The sequence below is a fragment of the Nelumbo lutea genome, chromosome 6 (assembly GCF_056320005.1).
Source record: "Nelumbo lutea isolate HS-2025 chromosome 6, American lotus-T2T, whole genome shotgun sequence".
NCBI classification, from domain to species: Eukaryota; Viridiplantae; Streptophyta; class Magnoliopsida; order Proteales; family Nelumbonaceae; genus Nelumbo; species Nelumbo lutea.
The window spans coordinates 3804068-3822401 of record NC_142689.1 but is presented as its reverse complement, the minus strand read 5'-3'; the positions used below and the strand labels follow the sequence as shown (position 1 = coordinate 3822401).

At 41.9% G+C, this 18334-nt stretch overlaps 2 protein-coding genes across 3 annotated transcripts; one reads left to right on the top strand and one right to left on the bottom strand.

Moving 5' to 3' along the window:
- Positions 1-1108: 1108 nt before the first annotated feature.
- LOC148846895 (U-box domain-containing protein kinase family protein) lies at positions 1109-12681 on the top strand. Its single transcript, XM_088949153.1, has 9 exons — positions 1109-1409; positions 2145-2266; positions 2344-2459; positions 9955-10076; positions 10172-10446; positions 10621-10722; positions 10875-11303; positions 11420-12166; positions 12271-12681. Exons 1-9 carry the CDS (start codon positions 1262-1264, stop codon positions 12463-12465), a joined length of 2256 nt encoding a protein of 751 aa, XP_088805279.1. The 5' UTR covers positions 1109-1261; the 3' UTR covers positions 12466-12681.
- Positions 12682-13889: 1208 nt separating this feature from the next.
- LOC148846894 (U-box domain-containing protein 52-like) lies at positions 13890-18306 on the bottom strand. Of its 2 annotated transcripts, none has more exons than XM_088949151.1 (9): positions 17825-18306; positions 17624-17739; positions 17406-17530; positions 17106-17312; positions 16645-16972; positions 16449-16550; positions 15897-16325; positions 14984-15778; positions 13890-14241 (listed from the first exon to the last, which is right to left on the bottom strand). In XM_088949151.1, exons 1-9 carry the CDS (start codon positions 17991-17993, stop codon positions 14200-14202), a joined length of 2313 nt encoding a protein of 770 aa, XP_088805277.1. In that variant the 5' UTR covers positions 17994-18306; the 3' UTR covers positions 13890-14199. The 2 variants fall into 2 exon arrangements, with proteins under 2 accessions (XP_088805277.1, XP_088805278.1); XM_088949152.1 differs by having other exon boundaries at positions 17821-17959.
- Positions 18307-18334: the final 28 nt, after the last annotated feature.

Sequence of the window (18334 nt, the reverse complement as noted above, 5' to 3'; positions counted from 1 at the left end):
GTGTGTGTCTTATCATTCTCATGTCCTCTAGAAGTTAGCTCCAGCACCGATAATTCCAAAAGCAACCAAATAAGGCATGGAAGCCTAGTATGTGTGCGAAACTACATTCTAGGACTTTGGACCGGTAACTCGGTAAGTCACGTCCTAGCAGGGATCTTGGTTGCGGTGCGTGAAGCTTATGCCAACTGATGCCTATATAAAGGCACCCCCATTTTTTAAGAAATGTACGCACAATTTAGCTCTTGGAATTCTCTATCTCTCTTGCTTTCTTGCAAATAATTAATATTTCGCTGACTTAATCATCGAAGTACCCACCCTGGGTCAAACTACTTAAACACTATAATAATCACTTTCTTGCAGCTTGACTAGGCGACCTACTCAATTCCAAACTATCTGCCATTAGGGAGCACCAAATTCAGATTATAATAAACTTAGATCTAACTTTAACTTCAAGCTAGGTCCAAATCTAGCATTAAAAAAACTTTTGGACCCAAGCCCTATTTGAGGAGATCAAATCAGCTCCCCACAATTTGCCCCCACAGCGTCCCATAGTACATCCCCACCATGTATTGGGAACATCTCCCTGATGATAATCCCAATACACGGTGGGGATGTATTATGGGTGGCTGATTGATGAATCTGAATCTCCTGCCCAGAAAACTCTGCACATATTAATCACAACCGTACATGGAAAACATCTCATTCTATACATAATATGCAGCGGGGATGTTCCCGATTCACGGGGTAGTATATTGTAAGTAGGCGTGAACAGACGTGGGCAAGAGATCCGGATTGAACTCCTATTTGATAACAAAAATTTAAGCCCAACCCGTATAAAGTTGTATGTTGGGTTGTTTCCGGCACGGGTTGGGCCGCCCAAATTTCACCCCTACGTTCACAGGCTTGACAGTAGGGCCCAGTACGGTGCTTTCATTCCAGGCTCCTGACGCTACCGTAATTTCCGTAAACGCGCTTGAGATGGTTACCGACGGCTTTGCTAGATAGATGGCTTAGCCAGCATTGTTTGAGACACGTGTCGCATTCAGAATCGCCTTCCGAGTTCCGATGTATGTACAACAAGTGACGACCTTCATTGTAACTCCCTCGAAGGCTCGAACCCATCAGCTTGACGACAAAGCAGTTAGTCAACCAACCTTCGAGCTTCGAGTCTTTCGACTCCCTCATCGGCTCCACCCTTGTGAGCTTCAATCGTGTGTCAGAACGAAGTGGTAGCAGCAACGGTGGTTCTGCCGAGGCGCCGATGAATATCGCGGTGGCCGTGCAAGGCCGCGATGGCAGCAAGAGCAGTCGTCGCGCCGTCCGTTGGGCGGTGGAGAATCTCATGCCTCATGCTGATCGCTTCACCCTTGTACATGTTACGCCTCGCATCACTTCAATCCCGACTCCCTGTAAGTCTCTCTCTCTCTCTCTCTTTCTATGTCCTAGCTCTTGTGTGGTCTGGTTTGGTTTCTGCTACGGGAATAGGTGTAAAATTGTTCTCGTAGGATTTGAAACCTATGTAGAGACAACTTATTCAATTCCCTAATTTTAGCCAAAAATGATGGTGATTAATCTGATTCAAACTCAAGTAACTTGCCGATTTTAGAAAGATGAGCAACAGCTCGTTTAATTACCATACACGATAATTCGTTCGAGAGCGATGTCAACTCAATTGGCGATGCCAATTCCCTAATTTTAGTTTAGAAACAATTCAATTGGCGTAAATGGGCTCAAAGTTGGCATTTTGTGTATGCTAACAATGAATTCTATTATCTGGAATTTACCAGTCAGATTACTATCTGCTTACTACGTACTGGAAAAAATGATTTTTCTTTGATAATGTTTCGAGATCCTATGGTTTATCTCTCTCTCTCTCTCTCTCTCTCTCTTAATTTTCATTATTTCTTTCTCTCTTTCTCCTTTCTGTTAAACGCTGTTTCTTTGATTGTTACAGTAATTTCTGTTGTTACATGATTAATATTTGAAAGGGCACGGTTTCATGATCAGGGGTGGATCTACGGCCTTCATGATATATTGTTTGCAGGAAAAGGGATCATCCAATGCAAGTGTATTGCATATGTTGCCAACTAGTTCAATAGTCTTTCCATCTGATGTATTTTTTGCTGGATCTTTTTCTTCTTCAGCAGGAAAGCGTATTCCTACTGAGCAAATGGATGATGATGTGGTCGCAATGTATAAGCAAGACATTAAGTTGAAATGTGAAGAAATGTTCCTCCAATTTAAGAGGCTGTGCAAAACAAGAGAGGTATGCTTGTTCTTCCTTGGGCATTTTTCTAGTTGGGTTAGTGTCAAATTGTAATTTTGTGGCCCAAACTTGTGCAGATGGAGACTTTGGTACTAGAGGATGATGATCCTGCATCTGCACTTCTAAGATACCTATCTGAATCTGGTTCACAGAGTCTAGTATTGGGCTCTTCTTCTTCAAACTTTATTACAAGGTACATATCAGAAGTACTTAAAACAATCCTTGAAATAACCTAATTGCATCCTGGTCTCCTAACTGTGGTTTCTGTATATCTGTATGTTCTGTCCCCTTCCTGTGGGCTCTTCTTCTTCAAACTTTAGATCTGACGGGTCTTTAAAGTGGAAACTATAAGTTTATAACATGTAACAGATTTCTTTTGGCTCCTAAAACTATGAGTGTTTATTAATTGGTTCCATTTACATTTAATTTGATGCATATTAACAAAACATAATTGAATGAGATAGATTGGCTCATGTACCAGAGGGTGGGCCTAGGTGCAACGGTTGGGTTGCTCCATTCTGACCTGGGTGACTAGGGTTCAGATCTTGGAAAAGCCTTTCTGTATGTGCTGGGGTAAGGCTGTATACATCTGTCCCTCCTCAGACCCCACATTGGCAGGAGCCTTTTGCACTGGGCTGCCCTTTTTAGCGGTTCATGTACCATGATTATGTAGTAACATATATTGGCAATTAATGGAAGCATCTCCCATGTATTCAATGGGCTGCCCTTTTGTTCTAAGTGGTTCTAAATCTATTATGCAGTTGGGTCCTCTGGTTAGTCAGATGATGCCTTTAATGGAAGCATCTCCCATGTATTCAATGGCTAGAATTGCTTCAGAAATTTCTTGCTGTTGTCTTTTTAAATTTTAACTGAGCTGTTTCTCCTTTGGCACCATTACGTTGCTACCTCATCCTTCTTGCATAAAACTGAATCTACACAAGTGGCAGCATAGGAAAATACCATCAAGAACATATGATGGAAGAAATTTGATGAGATGTACTCTGGTGATGTGGTGGTTAAAGCCTTCTATGTGAAAATGGAGGCCTAGGCTCGGGGTGAAGATGTTTCGAGGTAGATGTCTTCGGAAAGACCAGGGTGGTGGAAGGAGATGGGAAGCTAGGAATTGGTACAAGGGTGTAGAGAAGGGGGCGGGGAGGAGACCAAACTTCTCTTATAGTAAGGCGGTTACGACTGGAGTTTGGCCGAATTTTGGGCAATCTGAAATCAAGAAGGTGGAGGACAGACAAATGATATTTACAGACTCCCAAGGCGTAGAGGCCAGAAGGAAATTCTGAGAGATTGCTTGGTGGGAAAATTTCAGTGGAGGGAAGGTTTTCAAGAAGTGGAAAAATGGGTAAGTAGATGTTGGGAGGAGGTGGGAGGAGTGAAAGTAAAGAAATTAGCCGATGACCTCTTCCTGTTCATATTCTTGGATCCTTAAGCAGGGTCCTTGGCAAATGGGGAGAAATCATCTCTTTCTGGACTGGTGGGGGGCAAGCATTGCCTGCTTCTATCTGGAATCAAGCGGAGATTTAGACTGTTCAAAAACCATCTGGGTGAGGGTGTATGGTCTTCCTCTGGTACTGTGGTGCCCGAGTGTGATCAAGAACATAGGGGATGCTTGCAGTGGTTTCGTGGAAACCGATGACTCCCTTGAGGAGCTTTCAACCTGTGAGTGGGTTTGAATGAAGGTGAAAAGGTCCAGGAAGATTCCTGAAAAAGTGGAGGTTGTTGTGGGGGAGTCGGTATTTGAAATCTGTATTTGGCCTGAGTCGCTGCCGACGGTCCGAAGTTGGATGCAGGAGATTCATGAGAACAATCAGTTCCGATTGTAGGGAAGGAGCTCGGAAATCTCTAATACGGTGGTCTTAGAAGACAAGGGAGAAAGCTCACTGCCGCAAGAGTTCCATAAAAGGTCGTTGAGTTTCAAACCACCACTGAGTAGCTCGCTGGAGGTCAACGGAGGGGAAGAAGATGGTCGTGGGATCAATCTGATCCGTCCACAAGCAGTTCCGCTGGACGCCAGGATCGTCCTCAGGTTGAGTGCTTTGAATCTTGCACGCCAGAGTTAATGAAGGGAAGAAGTGGGGGTTTTCCGAGGGTGGAGGATTTAAAAATTCTCATAAAGCAATGCATTAAAGAACTACACGTGGAGTCAGACGTGGAGGTCTCGAGGTTTAAGGGGAGGGAGGCTCGACAAGGGTCCGGATTGGATTCCAAGGAAGATTAGGAGACTCGGATTTGGACTCAGGTTCCAGATCCGGGTCAAGCTAGGTTTAAGTCCTTGCCTACCCGCTCTACTCAATTGGCGAAGAAACTTGAAGGTAAAAAGTTTTTTAGTGAGCCTCGGTGGCGCACTGGTAGACAAACAGATTATAGTCCGGTTCGGTTGGAACCGACTTGGGTTAGTCTGCCATCCAAACAGTAGTTGAATCCAAGTGCTGGTTCTCCTCTAGCCCACATTCCCAGCCCTGATAATATGGTGATGGGTGGTCTGAGTCAGGCTGCTACTTCCTCCCAAAAAGTTCGGTCTTCTTCAAAAAGTGCGTGGGAGATGGACAACAGGCGGCAACGAAGTCAAGAGCTGCCTCTGGTGCCAGTGGAAGAGACAGTCGAAGAGACTCCGTTGGTGGCGACCCCTATTGCAGTGGTGGGTAATGAGGTTCTAGTGGGAATGTGGAAAATTGTCTTGATCAATCCAAAGAGTTGGGAAATAGTGGTGTAAGCCTTGAGCAAATGAGGAGAAGCAACGGAGAAGTCTTGATAGGAAACAAGGGGAAAGCGAGTTCATCAGCTGCGGAGGTAGGCAAGGATAGTAAGTCTGGAAATAATCAATCTTCTTGGGTGACATCGAAACTTCTGGGGCTGGGGACTTTCCTGGGAATTTCGATGGAGGGGATGGAAGCTGATACTATTAAGTTCTTGGAAGGAATTGAACAAAAAGTGCTTATGGATAGGGGAAAATTGGCGGCAAAAAAGGGGGATTAAAAACAAAGAGAAGCAAAGAAATGATGAGATTAACTTGGGGTCTGAATGATAAGGTGGGGAGCAGTGAAGGGGCTGCAAGGGGGTCTAAGAAGATGTGAGATGTGGGTCCTCTTCTTTAGTTATTTCTTATGGAAGTGAAAATTCTTTCCTGGAATGTTAGAGGGCTGGGGTCGGGAAGGAGGAGGATGATGGTATGTGATTCTTTGAAGCAATCGAAGTCAAAGATTGTCTTGCTCCAAGAAACTAAGCTGGAGTGGGTTGATGCTGCTACAATTCAAAGTCTTTGGGGGGAGGGTCAGGTCAGATGGAAGGCATTGGCTGCCTCGGGGAGTGCTGGTGGAATTGTGAGCCTTTGGGACCCAACTTTCTGTTCTTTGGTTTCTTGCAGAATTGGTAATTTCTCAATCACTCTGAGCCTGAAACTACAAGATGGAAAACTTATTCAAGTCACAAACGTTTATGGTCCTGTTGATTCTAATTTTCGGGTGGCTTTTTGGGCGGAATTATCAGATTTGAGAGATCCTCAGAACTGTCTTTGGGTAATTGGGGGTGATTTTAATGCAACTATTTTGGTGGATGAGAAGAATACAAGGGGTAGAAGAACTGGTTCGATGAACATGTTTGCTGACTTCATAAACAGTATGGAATTAATGGACGTCCCAATCCAGGGTAATAGATTCACTTGGACCAATAACCAATCTGTCCCGACCCGGTTAGGCTGGAGAGATTCTTGGTTTCTTCAAACTGGGATGAATTCTTTCCTGATTTCAGACAGCTTACCCTTCTTAGACCGATGTCCGACCATAGCCCTATTCAGCTTGTTTATGGTTTCCGTGAGACAGTAAAATCCCCGTTTAAGTTTGAAAATGCTTGGTTTGAGGAGGAAAATCTTATCCCCTTAATCAGCTCTGTGTGGAATGAGTTGCAAGTGGAGGGCTCTAGTTCTTTCGTTATGGCATCAAAATTAAAGGCCGTCAAGGGTAAACTAGAAATTTGGAGTAAGGAGAAGAATATGAAGTGGGTTACTGATAAGAAGGCTTTGTTGAGCACCATGGTTGAGATTGACAGAGCTGAAGAGGCGGGTCCCTTGTCTGAAGATCTGAGACTTAAGAGGGCAATTGCAAAAATCAGGTATAATAAGATGGCAGTTGAGGAAGAGAGGAAGTGGGAACCAAGAGCTAAATCCATTTGGCTTAAAGAGGGGGATAAAAATACAAAGTTTTTTCACAAAATGGCAAATGCTCGTGCTAAGTTCTCTTCAATCAGCAAGCTGGTGTGGGAGGACAGGTGTGGTGAGTCTAGTTCTGAAGTTAAATCTGTAGCTACTTCTTTCTATAAGAACCTTTATAAAGAGAAGTGGGTTCAGAGACCTTTTCCCTCCGAGCTCCAATTTAATAAGTTAAATGAAGAGCAAAAAATCTGGTTAGAGAGACCATTCTCATAAGAGGAAATTAAGGGTGCAGTAAAGAAGCTAGAAAATGATAAATCACCGGGTCCTGATGGGTTCTCTAATCTATTCTATTTAAAATGTTGGGATATTGTGAGGAGTGATTTGATGCCGGTGTTTCAAGCATTTCACACTAATGCCTCCTTTTAGAGAAGTCTGAATGCAACTTTCATCACTCTTATTCCAAAAATTGAGGGGGCTGTCAATATAAAGGACTTCAGGCCCATTAGTCTCTTGCACGGTTTCTACAAAATCTTGGCTAGGGTTTTGGCTGAAAAAATGAAGTGTGTGTTAGGCAGTGTTATCTCTTGTAACTAGACCTGTTCATGGGCCGGGCCGGGCTTGAGCCAGGCTTTCACTTGTCAGTAATGAAAATATACTAGGCCCGAGCCCAGCCCTGGTAAAAAGCCCGAAGCCCGAGCCCGAGCCCGAAGCCCGAATTTTCCATATTAAAATTAGAATTAAAAATTCAGATAGTATTTTTTTTTCTATTTAAATGAACAATGGGCCTACAAGATGGTATTTTTCCCTTTCTTTTATATTTTAAAACACAAGTTTACATTCTTAAATCAAAAAATTTATTCAAATGGACATAATCACATAACTAATTTTAAGTTTAATATTAGTTCGGGCCGGGCTATTTTGACAAAACCCGAGCCCGGCGCGAATTTATTGCGGGTCGGGATTTTTGGCCTGAATTTAGGCCCGCAGGACTATAAGAATGTCCAAGCTCGTCTGGGGGCTGGGCTGGCCCGTCGGGCCACCCGACCCATGAACAGGTCTACTTGTAACCAAAGTGCTTTTGTCCTAGGTAGACAGATGGTTGACTCTATTCTCATTGCCAATGAACTGCTGGAGTCCAGAAGAAGAGAGGGGACCCTAGGTGTTCTGTGTAAACTGGATATTGAAAAAGCTTATGATTATGTTAACTGGAACTGCTTGGATCTGGTTTTGGAGAAAATGAATTTTGGGCAGCTTTGGAGAAACTGGATCAGAGTTTGTATTAAGACTCCTAAGTTCTCCATCTTAGTTAACGGGCAAACAACGGGGTTTTTTGGAAGTTCAAGAGGTTTGAGGCAAGGTGACCCTCTCTCTCCCCTACTCTTCATTTGCGTCATGGAAATTTTCTCTCTGTTTAGCAAGAAGGCTGTTGGGAATGGGCTTTGGGAGGGCTTTGGAATTGCTCCGAGAAAAGAAAAAATCAATATTCTTAAATTTGTTGATGACACCTTATGCTTTGTTGATGCTTCTCCTAATCAACTGGAGGTGGTGCTTGGAATTTTGAGTTGGTTTGAGGTGGTGTCTGGCCTCAAGGTTAATTTGAGTAAATCTCAGATTATCCCTGTTGGTCTTGTTACAAATCTAGAAGTTTGTGCAGAAGTTATGGCTTGTCAGACTGCCCATCTTCCGGTCAAGTACTTGGGGCTCCCTCTTGGAGCTAAATATACTTCCTCTCAGATTTGGAATCCAGTGGTTGAAAGAATGGAGAAGAAATTGGCTTCTTGGAAAGCTAAATGCCTTTCTTTCGGGGGGAGAGTGATTTTGATTAAGAGTACTCTTTCTAATCTACCTACTTCCTCTCCCTATTTCCTATTTCTTCCAAAGTGGCTAACAGATTGGAGAAACTACAGAAAAACTTTCTCTGGAGAGGTTGGGAGGAGGAGAAGAAGGTTCATGTTGTAAACTGGGATCAAGTGTGTCTTCCTAAGGAAGTTGGAGGGTTGGGAATAAGAAAATTGAAGAAATTCAATTCTGCCCTCCTGTGTAAATGGCTTTGGGGATTTGCAAATGAAAGAAATGCTTGGTGGAGAAAGCTGATTGTGGACAAATATGGAGTGGACTGAGGTGATTGGAGATCCAATTCTCCTATTTCAAGAGGGATAAGCTCCATTTGGACAGGTATAATGAAGAACACTAATTTATTTGAGGAAGGAATCGGTTACAACTTGGGAAATGGGGAAAGAATTAAATTTTGGAAAGACTCTTGGTGTTCTAAGTGTGTCTGAAAGATGCCTTTCCTCTCTTGTATCAAATTTCTGTAAATCAGGACTCCTCGGTGGCTGAGAATTTCAATGTGGATGGTAACTCTTTCAGTTGGAACCTAACTTGTAGAAGGTGCCTCTTTGACTGGGAAATTGAGGAGTATGCATTTCTGTTGGGCCTGCTCCAGAACCAGAGGATTAACCCAAACATGGAGGATGCTTGGAGATGGAAATGGGAAGCTGATGGCAGGTTTTCTGTAAAGTCTATGTTCAGTAAGTTGATAAGTTCAGGTCAAGAAAACCTTCTGGCTAGGCAGATTTGGAGCTCAATCAGTCCTTCTAAAGTGAAGTTTTTACTCTGGACAATGGCTTTAAATAAATGTCTATCCAAAGTTAATCTAGTGAAATGTGGCATACAGATTTCGGACATGTCATGTGGCTTATGTGGTGGGGTAGTAGAAACTACTGAACATCTGGCCTTACATTGCCCAGTCTCGAATTATATCTGGAGGCATTTTCTTCAAGCTTTGGAAATCAGCTGGGTAATGCCAAATTCTGTGAAGGATCTGCTGTTGTGTTGGCAGATTGATGGTCTCAGCAAGAAAGGTATCTTGGTTTGGAAGACTATCCCGGCTGCTGTGCTTTGGACTATCTGGATTGAAAGAAATTACAGAATTTTTCAGGGCAAAGCTAAATCTTCAGAGGAAATGGTGCAGAAAGCTGTGGGTAAACTTCTGTCCTGGGTGTCAGCAACACAGGTGTTTAAAAATCAGAATTTGAGTCTGTTGTTTAGATCTCAGAACTGGATGTATCTGTAATTTGTGGTGGCTCTAGGCAGCCTCTAATGGCCTAGGCTCCTTTGTACTGGTTCTTGTTTTAATAAATTACCTTACCTTTTCAAAAAAAAAAAAAAATATATATATATATATATATATATATATATATATATATATATATATATATATATATATATATATTGGCAATTAATGGAGAACACACAATCTGTTTTCCCCTATATATATATATATATATATATATATATATATATATATATATTGGCAATTAATGGAGAACACAATCTGTTTTCCCCTGACATAACAGCTTCTGTTTTTTTTTTTTTCTCTATGTTCAATATGTTAATGGTTATTGTTGTTATTTTTTGATACCCCATTATTTCACGAACTTTCTTCCCCTCATATGCAATTTTGTGGATGAAAATAGGAGATTTTTGGGTATTGTTTTCACTAAGATTTTCAGTTCCAACTGTAAAGGAAACTCAAGGGTGCAGATGTACCATCAACCGTTCTGAAATTTGCCCCAGATACAAGCAATGTTTACATTGTATCAAATAACAAAATCATCAAAAAATTGGCCAGTTCCTCATCTAATGGAGGTATGTTGGAAGGATTCATTTTCCCTAATCTCATGGCTCCCTGTTCATGATGTTGTATATTTTTACTGTTGTTGCTGTTGCCTTGATCCTCCCAGGAAATGGTTTTGGGCACAGGATGTCAATTAGAGAAGATGATAGTGGCGTCTATCAACAATCCAGCCTTCATTCTGCACCTACAAGTTCAATAGTTAGCAAATCCTCAAAAATGTCATCAGAAGTAGGTCTTGGTGACCTAAACCTGCTATTGCAGTCTTGTTCTTTTGCTAGTTCCTCTAGTAATACTACCTTGGGAGATCACCGACAAGGAAGTCATCACAACTTTAGCAATAGATCACATGGTTCCAGGACTTCTTTTACAGATACTGAGCATGTAAGTACTTCTAAGATTTAACCATGTGTATTCTTATGATTTCCTATTTAAGAAGAAGTAAGAACAATTCATTACCGATAGTCGAACCATTTTGAGTCCCCTTACCCACCTGCTGCATACCAATAACCACAAGAAACAAGTTTTGACCATATTAGGGTACAACTTTTTATGCAGTCTGAATTGCATGCTGAGGTAGAGCGACTGCAAGAAGAACTACATAATACAATTGCCTTGTACAAGCAAACATGTGAAGAGCTGATCTGTACCCAAAACAAGGTGACAGTTTTATTATGCTCAAACTTTTGTATCTGAAAAAATACAAAATCACTCGTATATATATCTTTCATGACATAATCCCCACATGACACACATGCATCCCACCAATTCATTAATCTGGATGTTTCAACCAGTAATCCACAATTTTGCAGGTTGAGTTACTTTCTTCTGAATGCCTTGAGGATGTGAGGAGAGTGAATGATGCTCTAGAGAGAGAAGAAGTTTTGAGAAGAATTGTGGCCGAAGAAAAAGCCAAGCATTTAGAGGCTGCCAAGGAAGTCGAGATGGCAAGAAAGTTGCTTGATAAAGAGACCCGTGAGAGACGCATGGCAGAACTGAATGTCCTAAAGGAATCCTCAGAGAGACAGAAATTCATCGAAGCCATATTCTCAAGTGACAAAAGATACAGGCGGTACACCAGGGATGAAATAGAGGTTGCAACTGGTTCCTTCTCTGAGGACAAAATTATAGGTGAGGGGGGTTATGGAAAAGTTTATAAATGCATACTTGATCACACGCCAGTAGCCATCAAGGTTCTTCGTCCAGATGCATCTGACAGGAAGGAGGAATTTCTGAGAGAGGTATATCTTATTATATTGAGCTTATTTCATGCTCAGTAAAGATCTGAAACCCTTGTGATTATGATGCTCTACTGTTTCTCGCCAATTGAGCTTGGATATTCTAAACCTTCTTGTAGGTTGAAGTTCTTAGCCAGCTACGTCATCCACACATGGTTTTACTACTTGGAGCCTGTCCTGAAAAGGGGTGTCTTGTCTACGAATACATGGAAAATGGAAGCCTTGAGGAATGTCTTTTCCGTAAAAAGGGCACGCCACCTCTTCCTTGGTTTGTTAGGTTCAAGATTGCTTTTGATGTAGCTTGTGGGCTTGCATTCTTGCACAACTCAAAGCCAGAACCAATCATTCATCGGGATCTGAAACCAGGAAATATCTTGTTAGATGGGAATTTCGTCAGCAAGATTGCAGATGTTGGGCTGGCTAAACTAATGTCTAATATTGTACCTGACAACATCACGGAGTATAGAGACTCTGTTCTTGCTGGTACTCTACATTACATGGATCCAGAGTACCAGAGAACTGGTACAATCAGACCAAAATCAGACATATATGCATTTGGAATAATCACCCTACAATTGTTGACAGCTCGCCATCCAAATGGTCTGTTGATAAAAGTGGAAAATGCCATCAACAATGGTTCCTTTGCTGACATATTAGACAACTCGGTTGCAGATTGGCCACTTGCAGAATCAGAAGAATTAGCGCGGGTTGCATTGAAATGTTCCAGACTTAGATGCAGGGATAGACCAGATCTCGAAGCTGAAGTTCTGCCAGTTCTCAAAAAGCTTTCAAGTATAGCAGCTTCAAGTGTTAAACTACAAAAAAACATCTATGCACCAAGCCACTACTTCTGTCCGATCCTTCAGGTGCACAGTCTAAACTCTAACAAAATGGTTGCCCAATGCAAAAATATAGTTCTTTTAGCTGTCATGCCCACTAATTCTTTCTATTGCACTGCATATAAACGTAGGAAATAATGGAGGATCCATACATTGCATCTGATGGATTCACCTATGAGTACGGAGCGATAAAGGCATGGCTTGAAAAACACAGCATATCTCCTGTGACAAAGCTTAAGTTTCCACATACCCGGCTAACTCCAAACCATGCGCTGCGTTCTGCCATCCAAGAGTGGAAGTCACGTGTATCATTCTCAAGTTCCTGATGGAAAAAAGTGTACTGTTGTAATTGGAAGAAGATTACCCCTTGTACCTCGACACAACTCAAGAAAGTCAGAAAGATGTATGTACGTATGTATACTTGTATAGTTCAATGTAAGAATTTTCTCCTTTTTTAATTAGCCACATTTATATATAAATGTGTGAACGTATGTATATAATTTTTAGCAGTGTTAAATAATAGAATAATTCAAAATCAAAAACAGGCAGGTACTTATCGGTTTGTAACAATTGATTTCAGTTTGTGATGGTCGAGTATTTTGTAAACAGTTGAGCAAGTATTCCTAATACAGTTTGCGTGTGGGTTTGTGATAGTTTAAACTTTAATATGGGGTTTAAATGACAACGAGATTCTCTGCAAGCAAAATCTCTGACCGCAAGTATGGAAATCCCACTGCATATTGGGAACATCTTCCCATGAATTTAACATATATGTACACCGCAAAGTTTTTGCTTTATCAAGAGATCTGGGCTCAACAGTCTATAGCAATAAGTTATTGGTTTTTATTATTATATATATGGATTGATGCAAACCAATATAAACTTATAAAGACCCGATATACAGTGGATAGGGTGAATTCTTTTCAAAACGTTGATTTTCCTACCATATAATTTTAATATCAGTCATCATTCTTCATCATCATCATCTAAGCCTTATATGGGTCAGTTATACGAGTCATGTTTTGTCATTCCATTTTATTCAGTGCCATATCCATAGTTTCTTATTTTTTTCCACCAAAGTCAGTGCCATCTACACTTTTTTTAACTAGTGTTGCAAATGGTCTTCCATGTGAAGAAGACAAGTCCAGATCAATAACCATAAGAGTTAGGCAAAAATTTTAATGCTGATTGCCAACTTGATTCAACCTCTCCATTATCTAGGTTTAGGCAGAGTTGTAAAATGGGCCGGACCACCTGCAAGCGAGCTTGGGCATGACCCGATCACTGTAGCAAATGGGCTATGTCAGTCCCAACCCAAATTATAATATATTATTCCAATTTTATTGTAATTTTTTATTTTATTTTATTATTTCATATATAAACTAATAAACAATTGTATACATCAAAATTCATATAAAATAAAAATTTAAGGTTATTTTTCAAATTCTTGTCTATCTTGTTAATTTGTTTTACTTTTTATTATTATTTTTTTTTTCAAAATTTCTAAATAAAACTGTGCCACCTGTGGCCTGGCCTATGGCCCATTGGGCCCAGGTCTCGGGCTGTGCCAGACTCCCCTCCTGGGGGATTCGTGCCAACTGCCAAGTAGGCATGACCTACCAAGGCCCGTGTGCCGGCCCGGCCCACATTACACCTCTAAGGATATATGACAAGATCGGACGGGCGAAGTTATGTAATTTAAATCGCTTGCATTAATCAGTTCAAGAAAAAGAAAAGAGAAACAAAACGGTTTAAGAGAGGTCCTTCTCCACAAACTATGAATATTGATTGTTTTTAATATGTATATGAATACTGAATTTAAAAAAATACATATTAACATGATATACAAGCTGCTTTCAAAAAGAAAAGAAAGGAAGAAGGAAAGAAAGAAAACATGATATACAGGTAAAACTTGCAAATTACATAACCAACGACCATCTGTTTTTTATTTGATTTATAACCTACTCTCCCGCTTCCTCGTGCAATTAACTTCTTGGCAATGTTCTTCTTCCTCCAATTACTCTGCCTGTGGATGTGCATTGGTGGCATCTTCTTCAGATTTACGCTGGCTCAATTGCCACATTAGGATCGCTCATCGCTTCCTGTTTCCAAGAAGATAAAAAATAAAGAAAACAGTGTAAAAAGCCTCAAATATGAATTATCTTCGGTATGCTGGGCCTGGGTCTCAATAATTATCTTCAGTGTATCGTGTTAAAAAAAGAAAAAGGTATAATCTGAACATTTCTCAAAACCGTTACGGATTTCAAGACTGTCTTGCTGAACAGTTATCTACTTATTTTCTTTTGGTTTGCCTTGCGTTTTTCTGGAATTTTATTTATGTTTAAGGCCACGTTTGGGAGTATAAATGAACTGAAAAACCACTTTTTGTTTTAGGAAAAGCCTTTTTTAGTGTTTATCTAGTTATCAGCTTTTTTGATCAAAATAGTTAGTTAAGATGTCAAAGAGTAAATGGATTTTATTTTGTTTTTTTTTTTCAAACGGTAAAAAGCCCATTTAAAGCTTTTTCACAAAACCTTCGTTTTCTGGGCTTTTGGCTTCCTAAACATGAAAAGTACAAAAAGCCCATTAAGCGCTCGCAAACACGGCCTTAATCTTTTAACGTTAAACCTGAGGCATGCTACCATTGATCTCTGAGAAGTGAAAACAGTAGTATTGCATGGGACGGTGGATCTGGTGCACCGGATGGAACCCAGATCATGTTGTCCAAGGCTACCATCTTGAAAAAATAATTTGATAAACCCGTATGGATAGCATAACACTGTTTTCCAAAGTGTTGTAAAAAAATAATAATAATTCGATCGCTGATAAGGTAGATGAACTAACCGAACTTGCACTCGAATTCGGATTCGAACCCGGATTGGACATCCTTTGGCGTGAATGCGCATGGTAAGAACGAGGTCCAAAGCTCATGCCGCCGAGGTTAGAGATTTCATTATTCCCAAGATCTCTGAGTCGGTTGAGCTCCGGCAAAACCACGGTTCCAAGGTCTGGTCTATCCTTCTTCCTAAGCTCGGCGCACTTCAAAGCCAGCTTTGCATACTTGAAGGCCTCTTCAACGGGCCAGTCCGTCACGGACTGATCCAGTATCTCCGCAAAGGTTCCTCTTTCGATGGCCCTCTCCACATGGTGGGTGAGACCCATCGGAGGTTTGGCCGTGATAATCTGCAGCAACATTATTCCCAGAGAATATATATCTGATTTGATCCCCAACATTCCCGTCTGTTGGTACTCCGGGTCTATGTAGCAGAACGTCCCTGCAGCCGATGTCATCCGATACTGTGTCACACTATCAGCCACAGACGGTGGAACTAACCGTGCTAGCCCTACATCACTTATCTTGCTCACGTAATTCCGATCCAGGAGGATGTTCGCCGGCTTGAGGTCCCGGTGCACCAGGGGCTCTGGCTTCGTCTGGTGAAGGAAGAGAAGCCCTGTTGCTATCTCTGCTGCTATCTTGAACCGAATCTGCCATGGGATTTCGGGAGTGTTCTCTCTCCGGAATAGTCTGTCTTCTAAACTACCGTTGTCCATGTACTCGTAAACCAGACATCCGTATTCCGGGCAGGCACCTAGCAACAGAACCATGTTTGGATGTCTGATGCAGCTCAATACCTCAACCTGCATCATCATGACAATCGTAGTCCGTCACAAATCGGCCGGCCTAGCCGGAGCATTCCTAACTCCTAAGCCTGAGCACAGTACTGCTACAACTAGTTAGCCACATGCGTATGCATACCTCTTGTTGGAATTGCTTCCTTCCCTGAGCTGCATCCGGTCTTAAAACCTTAATGGCGACGGGGGTGTGATCCAGGAAGGCCTTATACACGGGCCCATATCCACCTTCTCCAATCTTCAATGATTCTGCGAAGCGTTCTGTTGCAACTTCTATCTCATCTATGGAGTATTTTCTGTAGCGAATGTCATGTTTGGACAATGCATCCAATGCTCTGACTCTCTCCTCCGCCTCACGCTTTGCCTTGAGCTCTGCGCTCCTTCTCTTGTTTGCTTCAATTTCAGCTAGTCTCTGCGCCGCTTCCGCAGCTTCAATGGCCGCTTTACACTTTGCTTTCTCCCTCTCTGCAATAGCAAGGGCTGCCTCTTCCGCCATCCTGGCTTCCTGGAATTTACGAGCTTCTTCCACTTTCCATTGATGAAGTTCTAGAGCCTGAAGCATTTAAACATTGATCAATAATACAAACAAACCTACAGGAAACCATGATCAAGGAGAAGGTTATAGTAGCTTGATTGAAGCTCGACCTAGGAGAATGCAGGAAGACAAAACAGTTACCTTTTGCTTGGCTGAAATTGCTTCCTTGCACGCTGTGCTATACATTTCCATGGTTTGCTTTAGCTCCAGCTTAAGCCTTTTCATCTCGGCTTCGATATCTTTCTGTAGAAGAAGAAAGAAGAATAAAGTTCTGAGACTTGTCGTAATGTAAACCCATATATATATATATATATATATGCCATGCATGCACGCTCACCACGGACGACTGTGAGGGGTGCGTGGGACTGTCGGATGAGTTTCCGAAATCTATATTTTCTGAAGTGATGTCCATCGATCGGGACCCAAAATCCCTGAAATGCTCTGAGTCATCAGACAATGAATCGCGGAAGCCTGAGCCCATTGGGTTGCGTACCGATATGTCTAGACCGTCCATTGACGAGCTGTTGTGAACATTCTTGGTGCTTGATGGAGGTCTATCCCGTAACGGTATCCTTATGTAATCAATGTTCGAGTTCCTTTCTACTACTGATGACCGTTTATCAGAACCCGGAGTACCCTTCCAGCTTCCCCTGCCTGAAGGCATCCTATTTCCCTCCAAAGGTTACAGAAGAAATTTTAACGAATTTTAAGATAGAGTGCTACTGCTCAGTCGTGATGATGAGCTAGCTATTGACAATTAATTCAATGGTTATAAATGTCATGCCTGTTTTGACTGACCTTAGGTTATCGTCGGGTTCGCTATGATCAGATGCAGCCTGGAGTCGAGCTCCTCCGGGAGATGGTTGCTTGGGTAGAGCATTAATAGGGGCGGGCCGATTTGCCGATCGGACCGACGACACCTTCCCTTTTGAGATAACATACACCGCACAGAAATCTGGTGCAGATTTGGTCAAAGAAGAAGCAACATCTGCATTTCTGAACTTCCTGTAGACACGAACAACAAGAGATTTAGATTTTTAGTTTTTCACAGAGAGAGAGAGAGAGAGAGAGAGAGAGAGAGAGAGAGAGAGAGAGAACCTGGTAAGAGCGTTCCTAGTCGATGCCCCAACCACAATGTTGCTGATGTAGCTGTTGCTCATGATATAATCAACTATGGCTTTTGAAACATCAAGGTCATCAAGGACAACTTCCTTCACTTGAACCTGAAATCCTCATAGACCATGAAAACCAGGCTTAAGGCTTAACTACTGTTGATCTACGTACGAAGAGTGAAAAGCATAACTAGTGCTACATACCCCTTTACGAGCACAGAATCCACGGTAAGGAAGGAAAAGCTGTTGCATCTCAGTTTCAACTGGTTCTCGATGACCGATCTCGGGAGAACCCTCGTTTAAACCGAAACCGAAACTCTCTGCGGAATCAACCAAGAAAAATAACTATGCTGATGAAAACAATTGCGATGAGAACGACGATGATGAAAGAGGAAAGGTACCTACGATGTTGAGTATTGCGATTCCTAACGTGAATGAGAATTACACTGGGGTTGTTGTTTAAGAGATGGTCGATTGCCCATCTGACGGCAAACGGGCTGTTTTTATCTTTATCGACGGCCACTGCTGTGTAGTTGGTAGCCAGTTGTTCGTCGGGCGAAAGATGAGGAGCCATTTCTATGTGTGGTTGCGCTTCAGCAGCACCACCCCACCACTACCAAATACCAACTCTAGCTAGCCCAAGCAATAAGAAGGATTAATGAACAATGGAGAAACCAGGGCTAATGCATCCAACCTCAAAGAGGAAGAAGAGGAAAAGGAAACTAGAGAGAACGATTGCTGAGATTTCTCAATCTTTCTGTTTCTTCTCCCTCCTCCCTCTGACTTCTCTTTCACCTCATTCTTTTTTTCGTTTTTTCTCGCGAGGCGTAGACGTCTTCAGTAACCTAAGGATCTCCTCCTCTTCCTTCGTTTTCTTGTTTTAAGCCAGTTTGACTTGATCCAACCATTTTCATT